The sequence below is a fragment of the Fukomys damarensis genome, unplaced genomic scaffold (genome assembly GCF_012274545.1).
Source record: "Fukomys damarensis isolate Sample0158 unplaced genomic scaffold, DMR_v1.0_HiC HiC_scaffold_8, whole genome shotgun sequence".
In the NCBI taxonomy this organism is placed as follows: domain Eukaryota; kingdom Metazoa; phylum Chordata; class Mammalia; order Rodentia; family Bathyergidae; genus Fukomys; species Fukomys damarensis.
In genome coordinates, this window is record NW_022900920.1 from 20,048,998 (window position 1) to 20,071,164 (window position 22,167).

Consider the following 22,167-nt stretch of genomic DNA (forward strand, 5'->3'; position numbering starts at 1 on the left):
TTTTTTTTTTTTTTTTTTTGGGACCAGGGATCGAACTTGGGTCCTTGTGCTTGTGAGGCAGGTGCTGGAACCACTAAGCTAAATCCCCAGCCCAAGGGTAATTATTTTTAGCAGCGTGTTATTATTAGTCTTAGTTCCATAACTATTAGGAATACTTTTTTTCCTCTACAGAAATTAAAATCATTTTCACAACTATAGACTTTTCCAGCAATAGTACATACCAAGGAATTCCGTAAATAGAACAATTCTCCGTGGCTATTCTTATGTCAGTTTCATAATGTATTCAGTTTAAGCTTAGTTATAAAACTTTATAGTTTTTATAGCTATCACAAAGGACACAGTTTAAAAAAAATCATATGGGGACTGAAATTGTGGCCATGTGGAATCTGAAGCTAGAAGACAAATAGCCATGAGTTTAAACCTTATCTAGGAATGCTGAGTCCTGAAATGGTAGCTCTTGGGAAAGGGAAGAAGCTTGTTGTCTGACATTTGTAGGAGCCCAACCTTGTGTAGATAAAAAGAAAGTTTGACAGGTAGAGTATCTAGAGTACTTTACTGTGACAAATGCCTTATGAAAAATTTCTCATCCAGTCCTTACAATAATTGTACAGAATAATTGCTATTACTATTTTCCTTCTACAGGTGAAGAAATTGGGACTCTTAAAGCTGAAGTAACTTGCACAAGGTCTCCACACTAGTATTAGAGCCAAAATTCAGGATTAGGTTTTGACTCTAAAGCCTGTGTCTTTATCAATACCATTTTAAACTTCTTGTAAAAAAGAAGCAGAGAGATGAAGAAGAAATAACAGAGTCCAAGAGATCAGAGAAAAGGTAAACATCAGGAATGATGAGTACAAAAAATGGGTGTGGAAGGCGACAGTGGGAGTAAGGGTCAGCAATTAGTGGAGAGCTATTAGTGGAGACAAAAGAGAAAAGTAAGATGACTTTACTGAGCATCTTCTTGTGCCAGGGCAATGCTGTATATTTTATATGTATAATACTGGACCGTCATAGTAATGCTATAATAGTGATATGATAGTTTGAAATGAATAGACACAGGTTCACAATGCTAAATGAGTTACTCAATTTGAAACCTAGGTCTCTGGGATTATAGGGATCATGCTTTTATATGTATCTTATGTAAGAAAAGGAAATTTTTTTATTGTGATTTTTTTTTTTACTAGGAAAAATAATAGTACGATGAACTCTCATGTATCTGTCATCTAACTTTAATAATTGTCAACTAATGGCCAATCCTGTTTTACTTCTGATCTCCTTCCCCCAAGCTCATGGATTATTTTGATCATATCTCACATATTTTATCCATAAATACTAAGTATGTCTAACAGATTTAAAATACATTTTAACAGTAATGCACAATTCGTTAGATATCCAATAAATGTTCAAATTTTCCAGATCCTGTAGGCTTTTTAACCACACTTTTGTGTTAGTAAAAGTTACACACTAGTCAATAATGTATCCTGATTTTCCAGATAGCATTTTAACTAAAGCATCGTTGTTTTAACTTTTGTAAATTATTTTAATACTTAAATGCATTCTTTTCTCTATCAACAGTTTGCTGTTTATTTGCATTTACTAGAAGAAAGCTTAAGTCTGTATGAAAGTTGTTTTATAGCACACACCTAACTCCCACCACAGAGGAGGCTGAGGCAGGAGCAAGTTTGAGGCCATCCTTGGCAAGTTAATGAGATCCTGTCTCAAAAATGTAGTATAAGGGCTGGAGATACAGCCTAGTGGTAAAGTGCTTGCATGAAGTTCTGGATTTGATTCTCAGTGTGGTGGGGGAGGTGAGAGAAAGACTAGCTGGAGAGGTTATTTCTAATTTTCTCCTTCCTTTTTTCCTCCTTCTTGGTGTGCCCCCCCCACACTTTAACCCTCTCCCAGAAAGATACCTGCTTTAGTAGTTGATTAATGGTGAGTATATACTACTGTTATCACATCAGTCTAATTTAACTTTTGTGAATGATGTTAAGAATAAGAATAGATAGTGTGGCTTCCACCGAAAGCATCTAACATTGTTAGTCTAGTGCGTTCAAATGAACACTGACCTGGGTATCAGTGTATCTACATTTTAGGAATTTTGGGATATATTTCATTTCTTTAAGTTTCTAACTTTCTCATCAGTAAAATCAAGGGATTTAAATTATTAAATATCTATGGAATTATCTTTCATGTTTAATATTCCATGGAATAAATTAATATTTGGAAGTTTTTATTGTTTTCAAATTTTCATGATAATCTTCAAATTGTTTATCTTTCTTTGAACTTATTTAATGATTAGGTGAATGATAAGATTATTTAACTTATTAAATGATGTTAAGATGGAAAATTATGTTAAATACTAGGCAATTTCAAATTCAACACCATTATTTCTGAAAGTAGAATTTACAGGAAGTTCAGTTGATAGAAAAAAAAGAAACAACCATGGAATGAGCTGATTGGTAAGAGTTCATTATTACAATGAATGAATAATAACCACATCCTATCTTCTCTAAGATATGAGATTCTTATAGTCTTAGAAAAGATAAAAACATGTAATAATTTAATATTTGAAAATAGATCACAGTTGTTTTAATACAGCAGGCCAATGAAACCTTCATGCAGTTTCTTCTAGAAACTTCTGAAGATTTTCAGAAAAAAGTATTGTAGTATAATTAAAAGTTATGCTATTATATCATTAAGTAGCTTTATTTCAATGGATATATGTATGTTAAATGTCAGTTAATATGCCAGGTGCTTTAATGCAAAGAACTGAAGCTGAACAATAATATTATTTGCTAGCATGGTGCTAAATGCTCTTCGTTATGTCATGCTGTCCGTATAACAGTGCTGTGAGGGAGGTGTAATTATGATCCTCCTTTTGCATTTGGGGAAACTGAGGCTTAAAGTTTGCTCAAGCTTATGTTTCAGGGAAATGACACAACAGGATTCCAAGCCAAGCAGGCTTCAGCCTCTGCTCTTAGCCACTGTTGCATACTGCCTATAATAGATGGGTTTTTTTCTTAGGCAACTCACAATTTAGTTGAGTGGAGGAAGCCAGACAGGGAGAGAGAGATAGGAAGACAGAAATAGTCATGTAAACAATATGATTGGTAGCATAATAAAAGTGTTCATAAAGTGCTTTTAGAATACACATGAGGAAGCAATTACTACGTGGCAAAGGAAGAGACAGGTTTCAGAGAAGAGGTACCTTTAAAGAAGAACTTGAGGAATGAAAAAGACTTTACCACATGGGGCTAGGTTTGGGTCAGAGTAGTTACCAAGATATGTTTGTCAGGAACAGTTAGTTAGACAGTGCACTAACCATGGTTAAGTGTAGAGCTTGGTGTTCTGATTGTCTTTTTAATGTGATATCAATAGAGGTGCTTAAGTAAAATTGAAAATTTGAAATTTAGGTTTTTCTTTTTACTAATATAGAAATATTGAGTGTTTTGAACCATTTCTACTTTGTTTTCTTTCTAGCTTTAACGTAAGTTTTGTGCTAGTGTACTATTTGCTTAATAATGTGTACTATGAAAGTTATGACAGATTTTGTAAATTATATTTTTAATGCAGGAGAGGAACTATTTAAAGGAGTACTGCCTTTGATGCATAATAAATATTTTGAAAATGATCATTATTAAATTTGATTTAGAAGTTAGAATATGCTTGTGTTTGTTTTTAATGTGAGAGGGTCAAGACTGTCAAATCAAAAGGCAAACACCACAAGACCCCCAATTGCCTGTGTGTAACTACTTATTCTAAGCAGGAAGTATATGTAACATACAGTGTGGTGTATAATCCTGGGTTTGAACTGTAGTCTTTGAGTACTGTATCTAATTTTGATACGTCTCCATTCCTAAGCAGACCTAATTGTTGAAGGGATGAGATGACATTTAAACTGTTAAAGAAGTTACTCTTACACATAGGAAGATAGAATGTTAGGGTAGTGCATTATAAGTAGAAAAAATCATAGATGATTAGAATCAAGACACTGCAAAGTATCTTTAGGGATTCAATGAGAGAGCCAATTTGAAAAGACTGAAACACAGAGAAGTAATGAAGTATGTGTTTGTCATTTGTCAGGAATTCTTCTAAGTGTCCCATATGTATGAACTCTAAATCTTAGTAATAGTTCTGTGAGGTAGCCTTTTATTTTAAAAGAGTGGAAGGGAAGAGCTTTGGTTTTGGTTTAAAAGTACTCTTTTAAGAAAAGGAACATAATTTCAGAAATCACAACTTTTTTATTAAACTAGGGGTCGAACTCGGGACCTTGCATTTGCAAGGCAGACGGTGGTACCCCTGAGCTAAATCCCCGACCAATCACAACATTTTAAATAATCATCAAAATCCTGAAGTAGGCCTGCTGCATTATATAATACATAATACTATCATATGCTTAAAGAAATATTAGCACTCTCTTTCAATCAGTGTAATCAATTGTTAGGTCATTCAAAGACATCAGGTTCATCTGTTTATTGAGCTAGAAAGATAGTATGTACTTTCACTTTTTAAGTGGAATAGTTGTGCTGAAATTTTTTTATCATTAACACTTGAAGTAATAAAATAGGCTTAATTTATTTTAAAAAAAGAAATATCAGCAGTCTAATATTCAGCTTTATTCACAATAGCCAAGATGTAGAACCAACTTCTGTCCATCAATGGATGAACAGACAAAGAAAATACAATATACAAACACAATATAGTCAACCTTAAAAAAAAGAAATCCTATCAGTTTTGACAATATGGATGAACCTGGAGGGGATTATATTAAATGAAATAAGCTAGACACAGAAATAAACATAAGTACTGTATTATCTCACTTAATATGTGAAATCTTAGAAAGTTGAACTCATAGAAGTAGAATAGAATGGTGGTTATCTGGGGTTGTGTTGGATTGGATGGGGAGAGTTGTTGGTCCTAGGATAAAAAATTTGGTTTAGGAGGAATAGGTTCAAGCATCTACTGTGCAATAGTAACTACAGTTGTGACAGTGTATTATACTTTTGAAAATTGCTAAGAAAATAAATTTTAAGTATTCTTACTCCAGAAATGTTAGCTGTGTAAAGTAATGCATAAGTTAATTAATTTAATTTAGCAATTCCATAATATACTCATATATTGCAAAGCAGCATGTTATTCATGATAAATATATACAACTTTTTGTCAATTAAAATTATTTTAAAAAAGAAATACTCTCACATCCATTTGTAAAAATTTAGTTAATAATATATGTAAAGCTCTTACAATAATGCCTAGTACATAAATGCTAAGTATTACGATAGGTGTATAAAGAAATCATGGTGAGCCTTATAGTTGTAGTGATAATAGTCACTGTTAATAACTAATTTTGGGGGCAAATCACTTCACTTCTCAGGGCCTTAATTTCTGTATTGAAAACAAGATTGGCCTAGATAACACCTAAGATTTGAGGGATGTCCTTTTATCTCTGGTTTGCTGACTAGTTGATGAAATTCATACGATAATTTATGTTATGAATATTCTTACCCATGTGTGTTTTAGTGAACATCTGTGCACATTTCCATTACGTATAACTAGGAGGATTTCTGAGTCATAGTCTATGTATCTCTTCATGTATTGACTCTACAATATATGACTTTAGCCCATGTCGTTAATCTATCATGTAGAAAAAAAGCTGCTTCTAGATTTAAAAAAATTTCTTTTCCTTAAAGACTTAGTGTGTTTTACACATGCCATAAATTGAGGTTTCAATGTATTAAGTGTGGAGGAGAGAATCTGTAGTCCTAAATATGGAGCAGACTTTTAGACTATTGACAGGTACCTCAGAAGTAATACAGAAACTTTAAGAATTCTGATTAGCAGGTAACACTTATGTGGTACCTGTTATAAAGGGTGTGCATGAAACCAAAGACAGACTTTGTGAAGAAGAAAAGATTTATTCCAGTGAACAGAGACTGAAATCAGGGGTAGATTTTAGCAGCTAGCTGGGAAAAGCGAAATCTGTTGTTACATCCATGTGTGGGTGGGCTGACATCAAGAGGTAGATTATCAGTAACTAAGTGGGAAAGGAATTATGCTTATATAGGCATTGAAAAGCGTGCTATGATCATAAGAAAATATTTATGACTGAATGTCTAGGGACCGTCAGCGCAGATGTGTAGGCAATCAGTGAACTTCTCCATACCAGAGATTGTCTTACGGCCATCTGTCCTGTTTACTATTGTTTGCTAAGAATGGCTTATTTGCTTTTGTGAAAATCTCATTCAGGCCAGGCATGACAGTACCTTATAGTTCATAAGGCACTGGTATATGAATTAGTCTTACTTTATTCTCTCATAGATAGCAAAAAAGAATATATCACCTCTCCTCCTTTGAGTAAGAAATTGAAACCACAGGCTTTGTAAAGTAGTGGAGTTGAGTCTATATATTTGTATTATTCTAAATTTTTTGTTTATTTCACAGTACCTTGTGTCCCTGATAAATTCTGATTACTTGCTTCTGAGTATTTCTAGAATTAGAAGTCTTGCTCTGCACTGAATGGGCTGTGTTCTTTTTTTGACTAGCTCTGTTACAAGGTGTGGTTTTTATTGAACTGAAAACTCTACAGATTGATCACAAGGGCACAGTAAGTTCAGAGGGTGGGGAGGGGAGGTGGGAAGGGGAATATAAAAAGATTTAATCTGCGTCATGTATATGTACCAACTACTCACAGTGAATGTAATCATTATGTGTCGGAAACATGAACTAAAAGAAAAAATAATGAAAATGAAGGAAGGGGATCTAGAGACTAAAAGAAGGAAGAGAAAGGGGAATAGAAAGAAACAAGATACAGTATGTTGCTGGGCATTGTGTCACATGCCTATGCTTCTAGCATTTGGGAGGCTGAGGCAGGAGGGTAGCCAGAAGTTCAAGGCCAGGCTTGCCCTCCATAGTGAGTTCAAGGCCAGTCTGAACTATGTAGATAGACTTTGTCTCAAAATAAACAAAAAAGATGTGTTAAGTACATGTACCTATTCACTAGGATGAATGTAAACATTATGTACTGCAGACCTGCACTAATACAAAAAAAATTTTTTAAGAGAGTAGAGCTAGACTTAAGCATATTTTTACATTGAGTTTGTTATAAACCTTTTTTCTGTAATGATCACAGTATTTACAACAGTTTTACTGCTGCCATGTGATGGAGATGTCACCAGCTGGCATTTAGGGTGCTTTATAGAGAAATCTTAAAAAGACATCTTAGAGTAAAAACGTATTTTAGATGAAAAGATTCCCTCCAATCCACATATGAAAAGGTTTGGCTTCTCTTACAGGTATAAAATTTAAAGATATGTTTTTAATATTAGTAAAATAATGCACATTTTAAAATTCAAATTTCCTTTAAACTTTTATTAAAGTATAATTTACTCCCTGAAAAGTATAGTAGTTGTAAACTTCAGCTCAATGAATTTTGGCGAAAGAAATAGACCTATGAAACCAGAATTCAGAACAAGCACCACTGTGTTAGTAGGAGCAACCAAGAAGCCCCTCATAAGCTACCCAATCACCTCTTTCCTCTGTTCTGCCTAAAAGTTCCTACTCTCCTGACTTAGAGCATCATGGCTTTTGTTGTTGTTTTACCCTGTTTTTAAACTTTATATCAATCACCCTGTATCTACTCTTTTTTTGGCTCTACTATATGTGAGATTAATCCATGTTATTTATGTATATAGAGGTAGTTTCTTCATTACATTTCCTATATTTGAATATTCCACTATGTGAATTATAGTACCTCAAGCTAAGCATTCCACCCAGTTGAATAGTGTTGTAATGAATATTCTTACACATGTTTGAGTGAACATTTGTGCACATTTCTGATGGTTAGGACTAAGAGGATTGTCATGTTCTGTGCATCTCTTCAAGTTTAGTAGATACTGACACACTTTTTCAAAGTACATTAGTTACAGTAGGCTATACCAGCAGTTTCACATCATCTCCAGCATTTCATATTGTCCCTTTTTGTTTTATTTAATGTCCATAATTTAAAAATCACAGTGAATAGAAGCTTGATAATAAAAAATCATCAGTTACCTCACTAAACTGTTTTTCTGCCCTATGTTGCACTCTTGAGAAGTAGTCATTTGTAAAATATTTCTCCTTTTAACAGTTGCTGAGAGATATTGGTTGAGAGTACAGGTTCTAAAGCTAGAATGCTTAGATTCATGACTCTACCACTTACTAGCTGTGTATGTTTGAGCAAATTATTTAAATATTATGCTAAGTATTCAATAAATGTTACATATAGGAGTATGCAAATTTTGCTGAGTATTCATATTGCTATAGGAATAATTATAGTATTATTTCTGTATTGCTAAGAAGTATCATACAGCTATTTTTAATTCAATAATTTTAGACATTTGTCTATCTATTGATTTCCTAAGAAGATTTAAAGTAAATCCTCACTTTCTATTCTGCTTTTTCTCAACATAATAGTATTATTTTCAGCTCATTCGTAGAACTACATCCTTATTTTTATATAATAGATAACATTTATGTTCTGTTGATAGGTAAGTCCTTATTTTTATTATTATATCTACATAAATGCTGTTTATTACAGATCTGCCTAATATGCAGGTTTATGTTTTCTTCTCTGTCATTCAGAACAGAGTGTTTCTTGAGTCAAATTTGAATTCTTTTACCAAATTGCTGTAATCATATTTTCATGGTGCCCTTCTCATTCCTTCTACCTATGCTATTTCTTTTCCTTATTTGGCTTGCCTCCACACTTGTCATCTTTGTTTAAGACATCAATGATTTCTTGGCTTGGATTCACTATTTTCTGGATTGGTTTTGTTTGTTTTTTTTTTTAACCAGGGATTGAACTCAGGACCTCTCACTTGCCTGGCAGGCACTATGTTGCTGAGCTAAATCCCCAGCCGTGGATCATTTTCTTTATTCTTCCTGTATACCCTCATTACGTGGATGTATATCTTCATGTAAGTTTTTTAATAAAAGGATACAGTCTTAGCAGGATTTTTGTTCTCCTGAAATCTGCTTCCTTACTGGTGTAAAGTGAGAAAAGTGATTTGTGCCCTGGATTCAACATATTACTGTGAAGATCAAGCACAGTAATGTTGTGAAGCCATCAGCCTCTTTGTTAGGTATAAGAATGGGTTTAAAGCATGTATTCCACCAGAGAACAGAATAGTGATCAATCTCAGGGCTACAGAGCAAGGTTTATTGTTAAATTTATATTCTCTTATGGACTGAATTGTATTTCTTCTCCATCGTCTCTTTAACTTTGTATGTTGAAGCCGTAATCCTCAATGTGACTTTATTTGAGATAAGGCCTTTAAGAACGTAATTAAATTTAAATGATACTGATCTAATAAGTTGAAGATTATTTTGCTCAATTCAGATAGAAATCATGAATTGGCAGAATACAGCTCTACTAGTAGCACTGATACTACTGGTCAACACCAGTTAATGCTAAATGCCATGGATGTCACTGCTAGCGGCTATTCTCTGCCATTGCTGGCTGCTGGCTGTACTGAATAGTACCAGATGCCACTGATTTATTCTGCTGTTTGCTGTTCTCTGTTGCTGATCTAGGTTGGCTGCTGATCTCTGCAGTGCTGCATGGCTAACAGTCCCTAGTGCTTAATTGTTCTTTCTTCTAGAGCAACTGCCATGTCAACACTGTTCAGGATAAGAGTCCTGGGCAGACTTTCAGGACCTTTGAGCTCACACTATCTGAGAAATAAACCATGAGCAGATTTACAGGACCACCAGAGTAAGGCTTTAACAGGACCCCTGCAGCAGGGGAATGGGGATATATAACACCAGAGGGAGCCTTCCTAGACTAATCTGAGAAGTGCAGAGGGAATGCCGCTTACATAGCAGCTGCAGGCCTGTGATTAGTTCAAGTATAGGCCTGTGATTAGTTCAAATTAGGCCTACTGATGATCCAAGTACAGGCCTGTGATTGGTCTAAGTGAGTGTAGGGCATACAAGACAGCCATAGCTGTTATGGTGGCAGCTGAATAAAACATCAGGGAGGTATAGGTTGTTTGACAGCTCTCCTCTCTCTATGAAAAATAGTACGACTGGAACTGGAGAATCTTTAAGGTGACTAGCTGTGTTTATCAGAGTTTATTTGGAATGTTGAAGATGTTAATAATCCGTCCAGATCCCTCCCTCCCTGTTGTTGGTCACCTTAGGTGCTACCCCTTCTTCAAAGAGGCAGCATCAGCATTGTCTGCAATGGCAGCAGTAGGGGAGGGGTTTCATAGCTGATACCTGAGCACACATTCTGCCAGAGCATCTTGGAAGGGAGAAGCCACTAAATAATCAGTGAAGACACAGAGACAAGCTGTCCCAGTCCATTTTGGGTAGGGGTGTTATACCAAATTGCAAGAGATAATAAAATTGCCACACCTTGAGCCAAATTTGAGTCCTTTTGTTGCAAGCGATCTAGAGTGACTCATGCTCAAAAGCTCTCAACAATGAAAAGCAACTTGCAGGTTTCTTTTAAGTGGCTCTTTTAGTTGGGGAGGGCTCAGGGAAAGGAGGAGCACAAGTGGAATTTGCTAAAGTAGTGGGAGTTGGGAAATTTCACAGTTTAGTTGAAAGAAAATATCACACAGGTATGGAGTATTCTGTTCATAATGGCATAAAGATAACATATAGTTGCAGACAGCTCTACCAAATGGAATGTGGTGGCATCAACTGAGGGAACTCAAAAGGGGCAGGGTGAGGTGACCACCTAGAATCACTCCACTTTACATGAAATAGGGGAACAATGATGAGGCACAAAATGGAGTCAAGTTGGCTCTCATGGTGTGTTGGGGGTTGCTGCAAAGGGAACGCAAGGGCAAGAGATGTATCAGCCATTGGCCAAACTATACCCACCCTTTGCAGCTAGCACAGGAAAAAGAGAAGAGTCTAGTACTTTTTCTCTGTCTGAAAATTGTATAGTAGGTACCTCATCGTATAAAAGTGGTATCCTTATAAAAAGAGCAGACACCAGGAATATGAATACAGAAAAGGCCATGAGATAATATAGCCATCTGCAAGCTAAGGAGAGAGACCTCACTGAAAACCAGTCCTGCTTGCACCTTGATCCTAGACTTACAGCCTCCAGAACTGTAAGAAAATATTTACCTGTTTAAGCTACCCAGATCTTGGTATTGTGTTATAGAAGTTTTAACAGACAGGTTCCACCTTAAGCTCTAGCATTTGCCAGGTGTGAAAGTTGTAAGACTGTTTCCTTAGATACTGCCTGCTAGAAAATAAATACAAAGTGCTTTATATAGCCATTACCTGGTATGGTAGCCATTCAGTAAATGTTTGCCTTTCATAAGCACTAAAGGGGGCTATAATTTTTTTCAGTGATGCTGTGTTCTATTGGCTTTATTATTTACTCAGAAATTCTAATGAAACATTTACATGTCAAAGTAGTATTAAGAGAAACTTTTTACCAACCTTATTGAAATACAATTAATTTCCTGTAAAATTCGCCTATTTAAAGCTTGCAGTTCAATGTTTTTATGTGTACATATATGTGCAACTATCACTACAGTGCATTTTTAATGTTTATATCACTGCAGAAAGAAAACCCCTAGCCTTTAGCTGTTTACTATCTTAATCTCTTATGTACCTCATTCCTAAACAACCTCTAATATACTTTGTCTCTCTAGATTTTTCTATTCTGGATATTTATATTAAAAAATCATATAGTATGTGTTCTTTGTGGCTTCAGGGCCTACTGACTGCCTCTTATTTCTTGGGATATTTTTCTGCTCCCCTAACTCTGTGCTCAGTACTTCCATTATCTCATTGTTCGTGTGTTTAATAATGTCACACATTTCTCTAAAGTTCAGTTCATTTTTCCTCATTCTTTTTTTTTTCAGCTTTAATTGGGTTTATTGGTACATTTTAGGGATACAGTACAGTTACATTCATTGTTGGGATCTTGTACCTCTACATGACAGGTCTTGATTCTCATTTTTTCCCCTTACCTCTGCCCTCCCTTCACCCCCTCCTCCTCCTCATTCTTTTTTGTCTTTCTTTATTGGCGTATATATTCTCTGTTAACCTGTCTTTAAATCTCTTCATTCTTCTTCTGCCAGTTCCCATCTAGTGGGAGCTCCTCAGGTGAATTTTTTTAATCTCAGTTATACTTTTTAACTCTAGAATTTTCATTTCCTTTTTTATAATTCATATATCTTTATTGCTACTCTATTTAATGTGACATTGTCATACTATTTCCTTTAATTATGCCTCCTTTTTCTGTGAACATACTTATTATGGCCATTTCGAAATCTTTTTCTGTTGAATTCAACATCCATTCACTTTCACAACAAGCATTATATGTTTCTGCTTTTTTTTTTTTTTAACTGCTTTATGGGTTGCATTTTAGTAGTTCTTTGAATATTTCATCATTTTTTTGTGAAAGTATAATTTTTATATTGTCATTTTGGGGTACTGATCTCTCCTCCTCTCGTGTTTGGTATTTGTTTTTTAGTGACAATCCTAGTGTGGATTATTTTAGTTCATTCTGCATAGTAGTAAGTCTGATTTTGAACCTCTTGTTTTTACGAGTGCCCAACCCAAGGCATAAACTGTGAATCCAATCACATTGTGGCTCCTTCAGAAGTAGTTTCTGAAGCCAGTGCTTGATTTTTAACTACTTTCTTTTATTCACTTTTACTAATAAAATTAATTTAAAAATCTATAAGTGGACCAAATCTAGTTAGTTGCTTGAATTTGAATAATTATTGTATAAATATATTAATGCTATTCATATCAATTAAATTAGTATATACACAAACTTATTTATTTCATTAGATTAAAATAAATTTACTTATATTCATGAATTTCCCTAAAACATTTTATACATAAAGGCAGCTGATTTATGCAGAGTGCACAAAATGTCATAATGCATTTGGCTTTTTTGCAGCAAATAATTTCAGATAACACTCTTTATATCTCTTGTGGTATTTCTTGCCCATCCTAAGTAAGCTTTTTGTTGGGGGGGGGTGCCTGCGATTGAACTCAGGACCTTGTGCTTGTGAGGCAGGTGGCGGAACCACTAAGCTAAATCCCCAGCCCCAAAGTTAGCTTTTATGAAGTGATTGTTTTTTTTGTTTTGTTTTGTTTTGTTTTTTTAGTAATTTGTTCCTGTGTGATTTCTTCATGGTTTAATAATTAAAACATCCCTGCCAGCTTGAACCTGTGGTGGTACATGTATGACTGTCCCATCATGTGACTGTCTGTGGTTACTTATTTAACGTCAGGTGATAGCATTTAAATCCAAGCCACTCAGCAACGAGACATAGAAATTATGGCCCCTTAATGAATGTGTTAATTCTCTAAATTTTAACATGGAAATCTTACAAGCATCCCATCTCTGGTGTATATAATAAGCATGCCACATATTATCTATACCGCATATTAGCTGTAATACAATTTTTATGTCATTTTTATGTCATTTAAGGAAATGTAATGTGATGAGATCTGATTTGCTAAATTAGATCCTTTCTTTTCATTATTATAATAAAGACTCCCTAAGAACTGGTGCAAGCTGCCTGACCGGACAGTCCGTGTGCCACTGTGGTTCAGGCCACCAATTGAAATCAGAACCACCTGGCCACAAAACATATGAAAAGGAGACTTTTAGCTGTAAGCCCGTATAAAAATAAAAAAGAAAGTTGAACACTGCTGACATACAATGGTACAAGGTAAACCGTTCTATTCCAAGAGGGAGAAATAGGGGAATAGAAACCAATGGGACCAAAGCAAGACCAAAATTCAGCAGGACAAACAATAAATCTTGTAATTCTGTGTCCAGCACCGAAGGCAGGATATAAGATGTAAACTCTAAAGGACTTGAGTAGTATTGTCCCAGTGGTTGCAGCTTTCATGCCTTCTCTCTTGGATTGGTTTTGCTCATTTTTTGCAGATTTCCTCAGACAGTCTGTGTTCCTGGCTACTTTATTATCCCCAGTCTGGTATTTGCCAGCTCTACTGCACTTTCAGCTTCATTCTCACAACTTTATGCACTGGCCTCTTGGAGCACACTGCCCGGCCTCCCGGCTTTGTTCCTAAATCTATACTGAAGCCTTCCACAGCTCTTGCATTCTGCATGCATGTGAAACCAGCACCATGTGGATGATGCCAAGGTCTGCTGCCAGGCCTGAGAGTAACCAGGCCCTCTTGAGTCATGGCTACAGAGATCTCCAAGAGCTTAAATGTTTGACTGCTATGAACCACATGCTAGAGATGTAACGGCCCTTCTGGAGCAGGATGCCGTGAGGCTCTCTTAAAGCAAAGTCTTTAACCTTTGCAATTTTGAGCCTGCAGTGGGTGAAGTTTTGCTGGTCCTGCCATCCCCTGAAGCCATTTTTTCCACTGTCCTGATTAAGTTTTTGGTTTCTTTTTATGCTAATCTTTTTAGCAACCAAGCTGTCCTCAGCTCCCACCTTTGCAGGTCTCCACTTTACTAAAGCTTCTTTTCTGATGTTAACTTGAAAGTAAATTACTCAGCTGTGTGTTTTGCTCTTGATTTTCAATGTAGAACTAGCTAAAAGCCCCTATCAGTGTCAGTGCCACATCCTGATGTTGGGTTACCTTGAAATTTCCTCCACCAGATTAGTCATGTGTTCTTAATCTCAGTCTTCCACAAAGTCTCAGGACATGAGCAAAATGTAGACAAATTTTCTGCCAGATCATAACACACTGCTTGAAATAAAACTGCCAATGAAGTCCTTGTTCCCAAATGCAGCCTCCTGAGCCTGGTCTTTATCAGCTGCACTACTCTCAGCATTTTGATCTTCTGAGCTTTGACCAGAATCCAGTATCAAGCTCACAGCATTTGAGGGCTGCTTCTCTAGCCAGTACCAGACCTTTTCAAACTCCTACAAACCAGTTCCAAAGGCTTCTGAACCACATGGTCACGTATAGTCCCAACAACAACCCCAGGGCTCTGGTACCAGAATCTATCTTAGTCACTTTTTCATTGCTGAGATTCAATCCTTACTCCAACCAACAAATTAAAAGAGGAAAGGTTTGTTTTGGCTCACATTTTAGACCATAGTTGAGTGACTGTGGCGTGATAGCATAGAGGGGCATGGTAGAGGAGAGCTGCTCGCATGTAGACAGGAAGCACAGTGAGTGTTGAGATGGGGAGGGAGAGATCAGGGTTCACTAAAGAATGGATTTAATGAAAATGTTTATATGATTATATGAAGGATTTAAAAGGTAGGCTCACAGTGGCTGTCTGTGGAATTCGCTGGAAGAATACAAAATGTCCATCTGTGCACTGGAGAGCCAGAGGATCTAGTTGAATCTCAAAAGTCTAGAGCTCATTGCAGAGTCCAGTGCAGGTCTGTATTGGAAAGCTGTAGGCTGAAGAGTCTGCCCTGGAAGCCTGGAGGAGACATCCAAATGCAATGGCGAAGACCAGAGCTCCTCTAAAGGAGAAAAAAGAAAGACTTCTTTTTTCATTCCCTTTGTAGTCCATCTAGACTACAGGCCTATTGTTGGTGCCACCACATCCAGGGTGAGTCTTCCTCTATCACTTTTCAGTATATGTGTCAAAAATCTACTCAGAGCTTTACTGATTTTCTAGACAGGTTTTTTTGTTTTGTTTTGTCAAGTCCACAAACACCACAACCATGATAGTGCACTCCTTGTCAACTTGGCAGCAGACACATATTCTTAAACCTTACTTAATCTCCAAATACAATAGCAAGTTTATAATTATACTTAATATGGTATAGCTAACCTAAGTACAGCTGAAAAACATAGTAATTCCCTGAACAGGATAGCAGTTTTTCCACCATACTATAACTTAAACATTATAATACAGGTTTTACAATATTTGAGAACCAAAATTTAATCTACTAACTTTATGTTACAAAGAAAGAAAATAAAGATATTCAATATATAAATATATATGCACAAGCATATTACCAAAATAGGAAAGAAATACTTAGGATAATTATAATTTATGTCCTGTAACTGGTTATGTGGTCTTAGCTGGTATTTGTAACTACCTTCTATCTTTTTTGTATTCCTCTGGCCTTCAACAAGCATCTCAGCAGGTCTTGGTTCTCTACCTGGTAAGATGACCTATACCTTCATTTTGAAGGTTCTGGGCCATTTGTCATCCTGCTTTGATTGGGTTGTTTTTCCCATTGACCTTAATAAAAGCACATGGTAATACTAGAAAGTGCCCTTAGAGATCTCCTGCATTGCAGATGCATTCTTCCTTACCTCCATTGTGGAGTAATAGTACAGTTTCCCCTTGGTAGTCTGGATCAGTCATCACTGCCAATATCCATTGTTAGCTTGTTTACTCAGAGGCATGAGAAGCCCTGAATAACCAGAGGGAAATCTTAGTTTTCAGTTCAGTGGAATCATTGTTGTGTTTTCTAGTACAAGTCTTCTCTATTCTGAAACTAAAGCTTTTTATCCAGAAAAGCATAAGATTGCAGAAACAGGAAACAAAATTTTTGCTGCTGGACTAGAGAGCATCCAGTTCATGATGGGCAAGTTCAGCTCATGTGGTAACCTGGTATCCTGTAGTCATGCATTCAGTTTCTACTAAAAAAGGCCCAATATCAGGCCAGGAGCTATTTTTCAAAGGGAGAGAAGTTATCTGCAGATGATGACAGGGCCTTGCTCCTATAGGGGCCTCCACTGTGATTCACCAGTGGGGGCCTGCCAGAGGCTCCAAACAACATTTCTGTCTGCCAGTGACACCTCAGCTACCATTGTATCTGCTGGACCATATGGACCTTTTGGCAGAGCACCCTGCACAGCAGCTTGGACCTGTAGCAGCAGATCCTTCCCTTGTTCTGGATCCCACTCAAATCTAGTAGTTTTTGAGTCAGTCACTAAATGGGCCAGAGTAATCCATTAGGTATTGTGCCTCTTTTTTGGTTGTAGAATGTTACGGCTTATATCTAGATGTCCCTTCATGCCTCACACATGTTGTTCTTGGAGAATGTGAATATGTGGCTTTTATGTACTGTATTGGCTTGCTGAACAGCTTTATACTGTTGTTTAGTGTATTCGTTTTGAATGGAGTATATTTTAAGTTTATACTTCACAAGAAAAGAAAAGTCAATTCTTAGAGCAGCTAAATAACTTGGATGATTAAATTCAGTATCCAGGATATGTACTGATATCTGCAGTTTTTATAGAGTGGCAGTTATATGTTCTTCGGGAGCTATAAGTCTTGTATTTAAAGCATTTAGCTATGGCATTGTATTAATAAAATAAATTTAGTTCCTAGTCTTTTTTTGTTTTTAACTTCAGAAATTTGGTGCCAGTCTGTCTACTTCAAATGCGGATTAGTGTAGTCTTTGGGAGAAACTGAAGGGGCTTTCTGCTTTCTATACTAGTTGAAGAACAGGAGAAAGCACTGAATGTTATCTCTGTCTACTCCATTTCCTTTAAAAGGTTTTTCCTTTAATCCTGTTTACTGGGAAACCATAAAAGATTCTCCCCACACCCCCTAATAATCAGTATTTTCCAGTATAAGCTGTAGTGGACTCTGGTGTTGAACTTTTATAAATCATTTCAACATGTACTCAAGTTCTTCAGCCTAAGGTCAGTATTGAGGGGTACAGAGAACTGTGAGACTAAGTCATATTGGAAATTTCTAGGCATAAATAAATGTACACCTGTTTAAATGACTTCAGGAGAAGGAGAAGAGAATCCAGCAGGTGTGATCTGCTATGATCTAGGACCTGAAGCCAAATATAGAAAGACTATCAGAGTTGGACAGGCTTTGCAGTGTAGGGAAAATCTCCAGTATCAAAGGTACCAAAAAGCTTGGAAGATAAGAATATGCATGGTGTCTTCTAAGTCTGTGAGGTAGATTTCCTAGATTGAAAAGTTTGTGTTAAGAGACTGTATTATTAGAAATATTAATTGTGGTAGACCTTGAATACGAAACTCAGACTTTTAGTTTTCTTTTTCTTTTTTTGAGACAGGATGGTCTTGAACTCAAGGGCTCAAGTGATCCTCCTGCCTCAGATTCCTAAGTAGCTGGGACTATAGGGATGTGCCAGTGCCACACCTGGCTGACTTTTTTGTGATCAGTAAGAAGGCATTACATTTTTTTGAGCAGGCTGATGTCATGGCTAGTGGCTGTGTAGAGTGAATTGAAAACAACAGGGCATAATATCCAGTTTTCTTTTACTTTAATGGGAAAGTATGAGTTGTTTCAAATAAAAGTTTTTTAAGCCTACAGTTTCTAACCTAGCACAAGTATCTCTTAAAAAGTCAAAAGTACTAATGATGAGTACTCAGATAATTCATAAGTAACTGAGGTGTTGTATAGTTTGGGCTTTGATGGAGTCAGACTAGCTTGAATTCTGATTTTTGAACCAACTCTTACATCTTTCTAATCTTTGCTCTTTGTCTATAGAGGGGAGCTAACGAGAGTACGATTTCAAGTGTATGAGAATTACATACTTGAATGATAATGCCTGTGAAGCACATATCAACTGCCTGACAAGTAGTAAGCATCTGTGATAAATACTTTTGATGCCCTTAATTGTTGTTGATATTATCATTATCTTATGCTAATCATTATTATATTGTTTCCATGGAACTATTTATTTTGAATTTGATCTTGTACTGTAGGAAAGCTCTTTCCATTTGGTCCAAAGATCCTGTCCTCCTCCACCTAAACCTTAGGGCCTACTGGTGGTGTTCCCTTATATTTCCCTTTGTTCTGTGTGTCCTACCTTGCCAGGAAAAGCATGACAAAATACAGGACTGCTGGGTGCTACAGAGAAGGTACCACTTTCTGCCAATTACAGGGAAGTTTAGTAAGTTTTGATTTTATAGAGAACATGTAATATTAGGTGTTTTGCTTTGTGTGTGTGTGTGTGTGTGTGTGTGTGTGTTTTAATACAGGTAGACCTTGTTAGGCTTTACACTGTTTATTCACAAATTTATACTTACCTTTACTTTTGTCAGGTTTAAGCCATTTTTTCCATACCAAACATTGCAAGGATCTGGAGAAGATGAAGAGCATATCCACATACAGCATTGGGCTCTTACTGAAGGCCGTCTTAAAGTTACATTGTTGGAATGTAGCAGGTATGTCTCTTTTTTTTGTCATTACTACATTATGGGAAAGAAAGTATGTTGAAAATATATTTATGCTCTGTTGGTGTTTATTCCCCTTTGTGTTAATTTATAATATATTATTTACTTGTATATTCTTTAATCATAAATTTAATACAAGTAGTCATTTCCATCTTATAAAGTATGGACCATATTGTAGAAAACACGCTAATGGAGGGAGTATTTATTCTACAGTAATTCCCAAACTTTTTAAGTGCATAATGGTATGGTAATATTTTAAACTCAATCTGTTAAGTTTTTCCTAGCATAACAGTTTTAAGAATTGTTATAATACCCAGGAAATTTGCTTAACTAGACTTTGAACCTCTGTGGGTTCAGAAATAATCTTGCCTCACCTCTTTGTTTCACTTCACCCCCACAGCAGGCCAAGCTGTCTTCTTATCTTGCTTGAACTACTGAACAACACTAGCTTTCTTACCTATTAACACTCTACTTCCCAGTGTGGCAGTTCAGAATGATCTTTTCAAAATACAAATCTAATTTATCAATCTGCTACTTAAAAGTCTTTAATAGTTTCACCACTGCTTTTAGGATTTGGATCCAAATTCCCAGATTAAAAGTCTCTCATATTTTTTTTCTCACCATTGTCTGCTCAAGTTTTCATTCATAGTGCTTTAGTTACACAGACCTTATTAAGAGAAGGGATTGACAGATTTTTTTCTGTATAGGCTCAGATAGTAAATATTTTAGGCTCTATGATTTACATGATCTCTGTTGCGGTTACTGAACTCTATGGTTTAGTGCAAAGGCAGTCATAGACAATATGTAAAGACTGGGAGTGACAGTGTGGCAGTAAAGTTTATATATACATTTCATAGTTTTTGTGTGTCATGAAGTGTTTTTTTTATTTTTTTTCCAACCATTTAAAAACATAATCACTGGTAACCTATAGGCCATACAAAATAGGCAGTGAGCTGTATTTGGACCACAGGCTATAGTTTGCTTGCTGTTCCCTGCATAGACACTTTAAAGTACCGAGTTCCTTATGTTGACTCTCACTTTTCCTGGCCTACTCCATTTTGTTTCTTAACCAACCATTTCTGGTTTGGCTCAAAAGCTACTTCTTGATAATCCTGATTCCTTTCCTAATCATTTCAACTACATATACATTCTCTCTATGCTACATTTCTGGGACCCTTATACTTACCACTTACTTGTTTCTTATCACTTTTAATTTTTATTTCTAATCTATAATAAAATACTTGGGTACCAAGGTTATATTTAAGTCCTGACGTGATTCAGGATTATACATCATTGTCAGAAAGCCTAATTGATAAATAATTCTTTTATCAAAAATGTCTAAATGTGCTATATTTTGTAAAAGAACTGTAGTGTACAATAAAATAGATATATTAGGCACTATGCTCAGTATTTAGAAAAACCTAGTTGTTTTGCCTTAGTGATGCTGGTGGGGTTAAGAATTGATTAAATGTTAGCTTATAGCTGTTTGACCATTAGCTTTGGAATTAACCTTTGCTCACTGTTCTCTTACTTTACCTGTGATACCACTCACTTAAAGCAATACTGTTTGATTTTTTTTGTGACCGTGTCACCTGGTAAAAATATCAAAACAGGTATTATTTGAAAGTACGTAACTGAGTTAGAGGTGAAACATGAAAACTAGCCTCTTTTATTACTATGTCCTTATATTAGTCCATTAATATTATCTACTTACATAGTCCTGTAAGTTTTGGTTACATAGCCAGCACCTTTACTGAGGACACTCTGTTGGGCATTCATGTTTTTCATCTCTTTCTTTAGCTCCACTAGATTTTGATTAATGTCTTCTCTAGACTCACTGATCATTTATTTTATTTGGTTCATTATCTGATTAGTTATATTTTCTCTATATTCACCAGGCACCTTACTGTTTCAGCTCCTTTGATAACGTTTCAGACCTTTCTGCTTTGTGGCTTATGATTTCCCTCAGCCTCACTGTCCCCTGAACTGGTTTTGGGGAGAATTGGGAGCTTTTAGAGGCAGTTTGTTGCCTTATATTTTCATGTTTCTCTTTTTGTTTGTTTATGTCCTGGGTTTGTGGCTTCTTTGGCCCAGTGCCAAGTTCTTGGTGCGTGAGCTGCAGTACTATTTATGAAACCCAGGCAATCTAAATATTGGCATACAGAGAAAAACCTATTGACAGTAACTGACATCTTGGCTCTAGTATTAAAGTCAGTGACAACAGTGGCATCAGATATCAGCTGCATACTGACAAACCCTAAAAACTACTCAAACCCCTCCTTAACCAGAGCAAAGAGATCTATGATTTTAGTGAAGACACTTAGGCCACCCAAATATTGACCTATAATCATTCAGATCACTAATTTTGCTGGATGTAGGCAGCAGTGCAAGAACTCAAGCATTCTATTGGACTAAATGCCATCTCCCTCAGGTCCACCCCCTCTGAAGATACACCCACCAAACCTGGCTTCCCACCACAAGGGGCCCCCAGAAAAATGCTATTTAGTGTGGGTGCCCTTGGTTCCTTTATGCTCCTGTCTCCCAGGAGCAGGCACAGTGTTCCCCTTGGAGGTACACTTATCTCAAGATCTTTGTAGGCGCTGTCTTTATAAACCTGATCACATAAAAGTTACCCATGCTGTAGTACAATGCTTCTGTTTATGTAGTTTAAGGATCACTTAACAGTGTGTATGAGAGAGGGAATAAGTTACTATTCTCAACTCTTCCTAGCTTATCTTATAAGTCTGAATATTCTTTCCATAGTCTTATTGAAAGTTTACATTATTATTTATATTATTTACATTTTCACATTATTCTTATTCCATTATTATGTAAACCTCTTCCTTGATATAAAATCATAACTTGGTTCAGTTAGATTTTAAGTTTGTAGGATTCATGTTAAAGAGATGTTACTAAGCATCTCAGTTATCCTTTTTTAATATAAATTCATCTTGTGTGATTTATTTTCATTTCTGAAGCAGAGTGATACTAGAAAAAAATGGTAGGACAAATAATAGCTCCTTTCTTGGAGAAAGGACCAAAAAAAAAAAAAAAAAAACCCAAAAAAAAAAAAAA

The 22,167-nt window shown here is 36.0% G+C and overlaps 1 protein-coding gene across 1 annotated transcript in view; it reads left to right on the forward strand.

Annotated features, from left to right (window-relative positions):
* The window catches only part of Pdzd8 (PDZ domain containing 8), a gene marked incomplete at its 5' end in the record, with an annotated part of 89,340 nt that overhangs the window by 11,408 nt on the left and 55,765 nt on the right, over positions 1-22,167 (forward strand). Inside the window, one exon of the mRNA XM_010634659.2 lies at positions 18,961-19,083. Coding sequence (XP_010632961.1) covers positions 18,961-19,083 — 123 coding nt within the window. The remainder of the gene's footprint in view (positions 1-18,960; positions 19,084-22,167) is intronic.